Source organism: Frankliniella occidentalis, unplaced genomic scaffold (genome assembly GCF_000697945.3).
Source record: "Frankliniella occidentalis isolate FOCC.00 unplaced genomic scaffold, Focc_3.1 Scaffold412, whole genome shotgun sequence".
NCBI lineage: Eukaryota > Metazoa > Arthropoda > Insecta > Thysanoptera > Thripidae > Frankliniella > Frankliniella occidentalis.
Genome location: NW_026267533.1, coordinates 33,528 through 43,039, shown reverse-complemented (window position 1 = coordinate 43,039; position 9,512 = coordinate 33,528). Strand labels below are relative to the sequence as shown.

The following is a 9,512-nucleotide window of genomic DNA, read 5'->3' as shown; positions in this document are numbered from 1 at the left end:
CGGGGGCCTGGGCGGGGGCGGGGGCGGCGCCACCAAGGAGCAGATGCTGCTCGCGCGCGACCCGCTGCTGTCCAGCGGCGCGCTTAGGCAGACCAACATGACGCCCGGCCTGCGCTACCGCAACCTGGGCAAGAGCGGCCTCCGCGTCTCCAACGTCGGCCTGGGTACGTGTCTTTAGTAACCCCCCAACTAGGGACTTTACAAGTCCGAAATCTTTCCAGAAAATTTGGAAAAGTTAAAATATTTTCCGAACAAATTAAAAAAAAAAATCAAACATTTTGACACACCAAAAAATGACAAATCTCTCAAAAATACACTTCACTGGAAAATTAAAGTCCCTACTCTCAAAATTTGGAAATTGATCTCCAGAGCCCGTCCCTCTGACATTGTTGAACAAACGTCTCTTTCTCTGGTAAAATTGTCTTCGACCGTCAAAATGTCTCAACTGGACGCGCGTTTCGTCTCCGCCCGCAGGCACCTGGGTGACGTTCGGCCCCGGCGTGACGGAGAGCGAGGCCGAGAATGTGGTGGTGCTGGCCTACGAGTCGGGCGTCAATCTGTTCGACGTGAGCGAGGCGCACTGCGGGCCGCGGGCCGAGCTGGAGCTGGGCAGAATCCTGCAGCGCCGCGGCTGGAAGCGCTCCTCCTACGTGGTCTGCACCAAGATCTACTGGAACTCCAAGTGCGTCATCGTCGTCCTTTGTGCACCTTTCGCGTCCTGCCCGACCTATAACGTGTGTGCATTCGCCCAGGTCCGACGAGCGGGGCCTCTCCCGGAAGCACATCATCGAGTCCGTGAAGGCGTCGCTGGCACGGCTGCAGCTGGCGTACATCGACGTGGTCCTCATTCACAAGGCGGACCCCATGTGCCCCATGGAGGGTGAGTGCAATGTCTCCTCAAACACTGACATTGTAGCGTAAAAACGTGGGAAAATTTGATAAAATTCAAACATTTGCTAAAATGTGGCGTTTGTTACTGTCTGTTGATAATTTTCATATTTTCCTAACTTTTCAAAAAAATTAAAATTTATGTGTTTTGGTCCGTGTTGCAGAGGTGGTGCGGGCGATGCACCACGTCGTGTGCCAGGGCTGGGCCATGTACTGGGGCACGGCGCGCTGGACGCCCGGCGAGGTCATGGAGGCCTACTCCAACTGCAGGCAGTTCAACTGCACGACCCCGGTGTGCGAGCAGGCCGAGTACCACTTGTTCTGCCGGGACAAAGCCGAGCTCTACATGCCGGAGCTGTACAATAAGATAGGTGGGTGTGGCTGCTGACTGTGGTGGCGACTGGCGACCCTCCAGCCGCAAGGTGGAAGGAGCAAGCTTTTCATATTTCACCTTTCTTTCAGGCGTGGGACTGATGGCGTGGTCTCCTCTGACCATGGGACTTATTTCGGGTAAATTCGACGAAGCAGGGTTTCCTCTAATTAGTAGATCGTCTTTCAAGGTAAGATTTTACCCTTGATAACTCTGGTTTGCCTTCTTTCATGATTGGTTGCTGTTTTCATATGATCACGTGACTCTTTACTTTCACTTTCAGAGCAAACGCTCATCATACAGTTGGACTGAGGACGAAACAACAGCCGCGGCCAGCAAGGAGGTAAGAGAATCGCAGAGCTCTTTGTTTTACACGATGCCTCACATTCGTACACACGTGCTAAACACGTGCGACGAGTCAAACCCTTCGACGATCACTTCAACGCGAGTTGCCTGTCTGCCGCAGACGTACGCGTGGATCAAGGAGCGGCTGGAGCCGGAGGAGCTGCGCCGCCAGCAGGACCGGCAGCGCGAGATCTGCCTGGTGGCGGAGCGGCTGGGCTGCACCGTGCCGCAGCTGGCCGTGGCCTGGTGCCTCAAGAACGAGAGCGTGCAGTGCCTGCTGCTCGGCGCCACCTCGCCCGCGCAGCTGTACGAGAGCATCCAGAGCCTCCAGGTGGGACCACTGCTGCTGTAGGGTGGCCTACCGCTCCAGGCGGAGGGTTGCCTACCCTGGCCGGGGGGAACACGCCGCTCACACGACCCTCGCTCCGCTCTGTCCACAGCTGGTGCCCAAGCTCAACGCCACCACCATGACGGACCTGGAGCGCATCCTGGACAACAAGCCCACCAGGCCCCCCATCGTGTCCACCCTGGCGCTTAGATGACAAACAGTCTGCCCCCCCGGGGGCGTCGGCGGCGTCTCCGGGGGGGCCTCCCCCAAAGACGAGGACGGCCGGGCCCTCGGGGAGGAGCAGACACTCACATCGGCCCCGAAATCACCAGAAAACAAGGTCAGTGTAGCGCCTTTGTGCCAGCAGCGCAGCAGAGCGGCCGCGGTGCCCACGGAGTCTCTCTGTTTCTCTGTCTGTTTCTCTCTCTTCCGTCTGCTCCACGGACTTACCGTACTTACTTGTAGTGCCACGAGAGACAATGGCATTGCCGCGGTTGGTCCACGGACGTCGCGGTGCTGCCTCCAATCCTCTCGTATTATTTTACATTCTCTATCTCTTTTTCTCGCTCTCTCTTTCTCTCTCTGTCTCCTATTTTCCATCTCTCTCTTCGTTGTGACTTTCTCTTTGTTTCGATGAAGCGTTTTTAATCTTCTGGACCTGCACCGCTGTCCGCCACGCCCCAATGTAGGGCAGTGGGCTCGCGCTCTCGGTTCGGCCTGGCCTGGTGGGTCTCTCCCGGGCCACCCTCCTACCCCTACCCACGTTCTTTTTCATCACATTCTCTCTTTTCTTTATTTTTTTCATTCTTCAAAACGCAGGATCACGGCGGCGGGGTGCGGTTGGCGGTGGGCTGGCGGGTTTGGAGGAAAGGATGACAAAGGCCGGAATAATCTTGGATTCCCTTGCTAATTGCAGAGACGTCGTCTGTCACTGCCGCCCAGGCGCTAAGGCGTCCATAAATTAACGTGCCCTGCGCTATTTTAGTCCCCAACCCTTTCTCCCCCCCCCCTAAAACCAACTGCGCCAACCTCCCACCCCATTGCTGCCCCCTCTCCGCTCTCCCTCCTCCTCCATTGTGAATGCGCCTTTCTCTTTTTCTTCTGTCTTTCTCTGCCTGTACGTACGTCTCTCCCGCTCTCTCCCACTCTCTCTCTCGCCTTCTCACACTCTCCCGCTCTCCTTTCCTCTATCTCTCTCGCACTCGCTCGACTTACCATGACCACGAGCCCTTCCCTTTTTATTCCTAATCAATAGACCGTCCTCAAATCAGTGTCCGGCTGGGGCGGCCACGGTCAACGTTACCCCGCTTGTCATACTTCACCATTTTATCTGGGCAACTTGTTGGGGGGGTTCCCTCATTGCAGTAAAGTCGGGGATTTAGTAGACAATAAACCTCAAGGTTTTTCAGTGGAAAGCCCTTTTTTCCGAGTATTCGCAAATAATTTAAAAGATTTAAGACTTCCCTCTGCCGCGTTGCTGCTCTGCTACAGTTCGCCTTTCAGCCCCAACCCCACCGCCCCGCTCTACCCAACCCAGCCCGAGTTGAAGACGTGTCTCATTTAAGTTTGGGTCTGCCGTGCAGTGTTTAGGCTGGCGTTGGGCTGTGTGTTTGTTACTTGCGCTCGTTCTTAAGCCAGGGTCTGGTACATTGCCCACAGTCCACGACGGACGAAACCCGCTGTTTCCCGCTCCCCGAAAACGCGTCCTGCGCCAACCTGGGCAGCGTAAGTAGAGACTGTGTGTGTATGTGTGTAGCAATACCCCGTCTGTTTGGATGTTTTTCTAGTGAGCAAAATACTATGAATGGAGCTATGTTTTCAGTGTGTGCAATAGTCTGTCTATGTCTGTCTTTCTGTCTGTCCGGCGCTCCTCCCCCATTCATCGTATTGCGTTCTGAGTCGCTACCGATCGTCGCCCTGTAGTTGAACTGCGGGTTGCGATTTGTACAAGACAGACTCCCGGGAAAAGGTGGCACCCTGGCACCGGGGGTTGAACTCATGAAATAAGATTTTACATATTATTTCTCACTTGTCGCTGGTGGACGGCGAAGCCGTCTTGAATCCAAATGTCGGTACATGCCACATGCCGGGTGCTTTCGAAAGTACATTTTGACGAGTTTCTCTCTCCTTGGTCTCTTCTCTCTTGCGCTGAGTCGCTGTCAATGGTTGAATCCTGTGCCCAAACTAGTCTTATTATTCCTCGTCGTCTGTCGCTCTGTCTTGCTTACGGGTAATGATTCTGCTTCCGTTTTCTCTGAACTGAGAACGCTGCTTTCCTTGATGCTCTGTGTTTCTCTGTCTGGTATGAAGCTATGTAAACTTTGCCCGAATTTTTCTCGGTAGTTACTGCATCATGGACTAGGGAATGCCCAAGTGTCGTTTTTTCCTTTTATTTATGATTGTTTTGGGGGAGAAATCCAGTTAACCGACTTATCATTTAGAGGGGGGAAACTCTTGAAACTGTAACTGGGACAGTGAAATCTTGTGCTCTCTTGCATTTAAGACTTGCAAGTAATTGTAATAGTTTTCTATGATTGTTTATTTTTATTGTACAGAGCTTCAAGACAACCTGTCCTAGTTTTGGGTTTTCTCTCTAGTCTGCACGTTCCGAATGCTTTTAGTGTGTGTGTGGGTGTGGGCGATGAGAAGCTGAAGCAAGTATATGTCAAGTGCCTCGCTCGTTTCCCATGGAAAACGAAGAAGGCACAATGAGACAGTATTGAAGTCAATGTCACCATATTGACTGACATAAGACGTCAATGTGATCTCATCCTATCTGTCTTGACCATTTCGTCGTGTGTGTGCTTGTGTGGCTACCTGATGTGTTCTTTAAACCTTGTGGTACTACCGATCTGGACCCTTCCTCTAGTTGTAGAATGGTTTTGTGTGCCATTCATTCATAGAAATAGTTTAAAATATTTTATAAATTTATGTTGTTTAATGTATATAAACCAATAGCCATGGTGGCATGGTGTACTTATATTACTGACTGGTAGACATGTCAACATTGATTAACAGAGGGCGTGTCTCTCTCCTATTTTCATTCCGTATTCTCGTTTTCATGTGGCTCTCTCATTCTTTTCTCATCTCGCTCACTGAATATCAATCTCCATCTCTCTGTATTTCATTCATCCTCGCCAATCTTTCTCTGCGTCATTCCAGCCCACATTCTTTTTCTTCCTAGCGGAATTTTTTCTCTTTGTTGTGTACCTTTAAAACCAACATCTCTGCACCCTTTCTTCTCTCTTTTCCTAGTTCTCTATGTCGGTTTGTTGATATGTTTGCCTGTCCGGCCGGTGCGGCCCGGTGGTACTTCCCCCGACACTGAGCCGCCGCCCGTTGCAGGTGTCCTTCTGCGCGGTGCAGTGACGGTACCCGGCCCCCGGCTCGCCCCCTCGGCCGGCCGCGGGGCCCGGCGCTGCAGCCCCTGCAGCAGCCACCGCCGCCTCCACCCCCGCCTCTCCGCCCGACGCGTCCATCCCGGGCTCCATCCCGGGCACCGCCATCACCCCTATCACGGCCACCACGGCGCCTGTCAGCATCCTGGCGCGGAAAGGGTCGCGTGGACGCCCGCCCTCGCCCGTTCTCATCTAAGTACGACGTTTAAGAAATGCTTAATGATTTCACCACACACTTATTTTGACCAATATGTTTATATGCTTTCTGTTTCGTCTTCAGGTCCGGGCAAACGGTGCGGCTAAGAAGAGCGTTCAATAAAGCGGTCTCGGCAGAACTGTTTCAATGTCCAAACCGCATTGAAATTTTTACTTTCTTCAAGTGGTAAAGTGTATTACTGCCATATTCTACTTTTGACCGTGGCTGTTCTATTGTACCAACAAATTTCTGTACGAATACTGAGTGAAAACTTTTAGTGCCTTTCACCCTGCCTCAAGTGGACAGATACAGAGTGGAAAGTAATGCAAACTGTTACCTTTAGTACATGTGTCCATGTCCATCCATATATGGTGAGCCGACAAGACTTTGTCGGATGCTCTGATTGATCTCTCACAAGATGTAGTGTTTTGTAAGAGAAAAATGTCTAATAAAATGTTAATGTAATGTCATTGTTATGGATAGATTTATTATATGGTATTGCAAGTCTCTGACAGTTCCTGTTTTATAAAGTTTGGATCTTAAGTAAATAATTTTTCCCTTTGTCATTGTCAGTCATACCTTCCATTTTTTTAAATTGTTGTTACTGTCTTCTTTGGAAAATGTTATAAGAGATGTTATTTACCGCAATCCATTTTGTTATTAACTTAAAATTTTATTATTAAGCCTTGATTAGCAGCAACTTTGTTCTTTTAAAATTACTATCAAGCGCACTTGTCTTTTGGTGAATGTATGGTTTTGCCAGTGACTTATCGCTCATAAACGTATATAGGTCCCATTTTGTAATACCTGTCCTGCAAAGGGACCATAAATGTGGGAATACTAGTGAGTTTATTTTAATTCTTGAGAGACTAGGAAAGCTACTGAAGCATTATAGCCTTCTTGGCAGATACAGCACAAAAAATAATTTTTTTGACTTCAGTTGAAAATGAAGTCATGATAGGAGAATTGCCGCCGTCCTTCTTCTTTAGAAGATACTGCCATATTGGCAATAAAGGGCCATTCTTTGTCAAATTTTTCTTTGCTTCAGAGCGCCTTTTAAGAGTGCATCCCAACCCAAAATCATTAAAAGTTATTCTGGATATTTGTACTCAGGGATGTAATACAGTGAAAGCTTTTTTTTAGAAATGAACGCATAGACCTGGAGCTCAAGTTTAGCAGCTCATTGCTCATGAGCCCTCACCACCTTTACGCCTTAACATAGAGTTACTGTAATCGTCAAGTCATGCTATCATGTTCTTTTTTCACTCATTGATTTATTGGCAAAACTTGATTGAAGTGACAGGAATGGCCCTCAAAGTGTTCTTTACATCCATATCTCCTCATTTACTGGTGGATATTGTGATAGTCTGTTATCAAATTATGTGCATTGTTTATTTGTTTGTTTTTCCATTATTTTCTTTATGTGTACATATTGTATACTCACATTAAGAACATGAATGAATGCCCAAAGATGTCAGTAAATACCTCATCACCCAGAGGACAGAAAATATTGTGATAGAGACAAATAAAACCCTATCAACTGATGTTAGTCATATTGGTGCAGCAAAACTTAAACGGAAAGCTCACAATATCTTCCAATCTTATTTTTGTTGATAAGGCTGTACGTAATGTATTGAGGAATACTAGCAAAATCATTTAGTAATCATTAATGAGGGTTTGTCAAATTGTGATCCAGAGTCAGCACATAGTAATATTTGTGGCTCTTCTCTACTAGCAAGAGGCATAAAAGGATTTTAATTTCTGGTCTTTATTTAATTTTCTTTTCTCAATGGCTCAATGTAATGTAGAATATCATATAAAATCATTCCCTGTTTACATATAATTAAACAGACCAATTTCTTGAAATTCTCTAAAGAAATTTAGATTCAAAAGCCAACTCAGGTAACTGGGCATCTAAATTTTTTAAATTCTAGTTAACTTGTCCAATATTTCAGACATTTGGGGATATGCACTAGAGCCTTATTTGCTTACTTGGTGCACCGTTTAATTTTCAAAGACCTAGAAAAACACTTATACTTTCATTTGTTGTTTAAAAAAATCATAGATATGATACTAGTTACAGGATAAACTTATAATATTATTTCTTTGAAAGTGAACTCACTCAGCATCATGATAGTCAAAGTTCTCTGTTGACCTTTCTTTCTGTTTGTAGAGCCTAATAAATACCTATCTAATTAATTTTGAGACAGTTTTGTCTGGTTTATCAGGTAAATAATTTCAGCTTAATCAAAGAATCATCTAACTAATATTGCTTGTTAACAATTCAAGATGTATATAAATTTATATTCAACTTTTCTGCTAAATAGAGGGTACCATACAAATGAAGTTAGCTGATAAAGGATTTTCTTTCCAAATTTCATTTATCTGGAATGCAATAAACAAAAGCATTGCTTATTCTGTATGGTTAGGATATCAAACCAAAGAGATATTTCTACCGCAAGTGAGTTTTGTATCAGAGAAAATAAAAACAGAGCCTGCTAGTTCAATGCAGAAATAGTACAAATCAATTTATCTGCATGATACAGAAGTCTTTCAACCAACTGCTTATTCATAATTCTTACCATAACGTTGTTACAATACTGCAGAAAGCAGTTTTGGACATCAAAGTGTGTAAAAATTGGGAGGTTGGGTCGTTCCAAATAGTACTTGTCCAAATTCTTGTACCTTTGCAATTTGTGAGGTCCACCGTTCCCCCTCTTTCCCATTCACACCGCATTATCGACATTGTGTACAACAAACTAGTGTTCAGAACAAAACTGTTTGGAACTTTTCAACTATCCTCAATGAAATACTTTTACTGTTGAGAGTTAGGCTGTTTGAACATAAAGTTTAAGCACCAAAATTTTTAAATGGACAATGAAAAGTGAATTACCATTCACTTTATTGGATTGTTGATCCAGATATTTTCAATTCAAGTATTACCTTATTGCATTTTTCCTATGTAACATCTTAGATTTAACAGCATTACTTCCTTGAATTAACAAATAGATAGAATTTTCAGTTCATAAAAAAATTATTAAATTGTAAAATTCTTAATTGGTCCTTTTTTTTTCTGTTCACTTATGCGTGTGCATTGTTTTCTATTGTCTTGCTGTGTTCTCAATGAGACTTCTGCCAATGCACACTGTGTGTCCCGAGCGAGTTTAATAACTTCACAAATAACTCTCCAGGACAATGTTGGCTCTGCTGTGATTTCAGTACAATAGGTACTTAAATGCTTACATTATGAGCTATGTATTATAAATTGTAGTGTTGTACATAGATATAAATTTGGAAAGGTTGTAATGGAAGAACACATACTGGCAATTCCATTAAAAATTGTAGAAAGTGTTACAGTGACAGCATTCGTGAGCGACTGTAAAGTGCTCTCGTTGTTTAGGCATATTACCATGCGCATCAATGAAAGACGCTTCTAGGTATGTGTTGCAACATTATGAAGAATCTCTCAGTCGTCCACAAATGCCTTTACATACAGATGTCACTTCATGGAATTGCCCATAGGTGAAATGGTCTATGGTTGGATGTCAGCACAAACCTGGCCAAGTTTGGTTAATTAATGCAACATGATTACTGTGAAATGACAAGGAGTTGTCTGTAATCTTGTGTGGAATATAAACTGTAATTCCGTTTTAGGGATTACTTTCAAACAAACAAATGAATTACATTATTTTCCCAAAAGCTTACCCTTTAAAAAAATTACTGCATACATTTGTCTCAACTTTGGCCTTTGCATGAGATGAGAGAAAGTGTGTCTCCAGATGATAACAGATAAAACATATACTACACATTAATCTGTATGTCAGGGAGCGCCCCGATTGTCCGAAGCTCGTTTGTCCGAACCTAATTTATCTATTTTAGTAAACAAAATGAGAAAAGTAGTTAATTACATTATGTTATTTCATTAAGTGGCAGTTGTTGAAATAAGAGCTAAATCAGGTACAGATACCATCAGGAGGGCAAACGAAG

The 9,512-nt window shown here is 45.1% G+C and overlaps 1 protein-coding gene across 2 annotated transcripts; it reads left to right on the top strand.

Moving 5' to 3' along the window:
• Positions 1-6: 6 nt before the first annotated feature.
• LOC113209805 (voltage-gated potassium channel subunit beta-2) lies at positions 7-9,201 on the top strand. 2 transcript variants are annotated; one of them, XM_052274579.1, is made up of 11 exons: positions 7-164; positions 475-682; positions 753-880; positions 1,053-1,259; positions 1,351-1,448; positions 1,542-1,601; positions 1,725-1,934; positions 2,044-2,271; positions 3,591-3,656; positions 5,277-5,525; positions 5,610-9,201. In XM_052274579.1, exons 1-8 carry the CDS (start codon positions 44-46, stop codon positions 2,143-2,145), a joined length of 1,134 nt encoding a protein of 377 aa, XP_052130539.1. In that variant the 5' UTR covers positions 7-43; the 3' UTR covers positions 2,146-2,271; positions 3,591-3,656; positions 5,277-5,525; positions 5,610-9,201. The 2 variants fall into 2 exon arrangements, with proteins under 2 accessions (XP_052130539.1, XP_026283293.1); XM_026427508.2 differs by lacking the exon at positions 3,591-3,656.
• The last annotated feature ends 311 nt before the right edge of the window (positions 9,202-9,512 follow it).

Excerpts from the sequence above, each read along its gene's own strand:
- LOC113209805 (XM_026427508.2), top strand. The coding sequence starts at position 44 with ATGCTGCTCGCGCGCGACCCGCTGCTGTCCAGCGGCGCGCTTAGGCAG. Across the intron at positions 1,449-1,541 it reads TTAGTAGATCGTCTTTCAAG|AGCAAACGCTCATCATACAG; the intron begins GTAAGATTTTAC and ends TTTCACTTTCAG. Across the intron at positions 1,935-2,043 it reads AGAGCATCCAGAGCCTCCAG|CTGGTGCCCAAGCTCAACGC; the intron begins GTGGGACCACTG and ends CTCTGTCCACAG.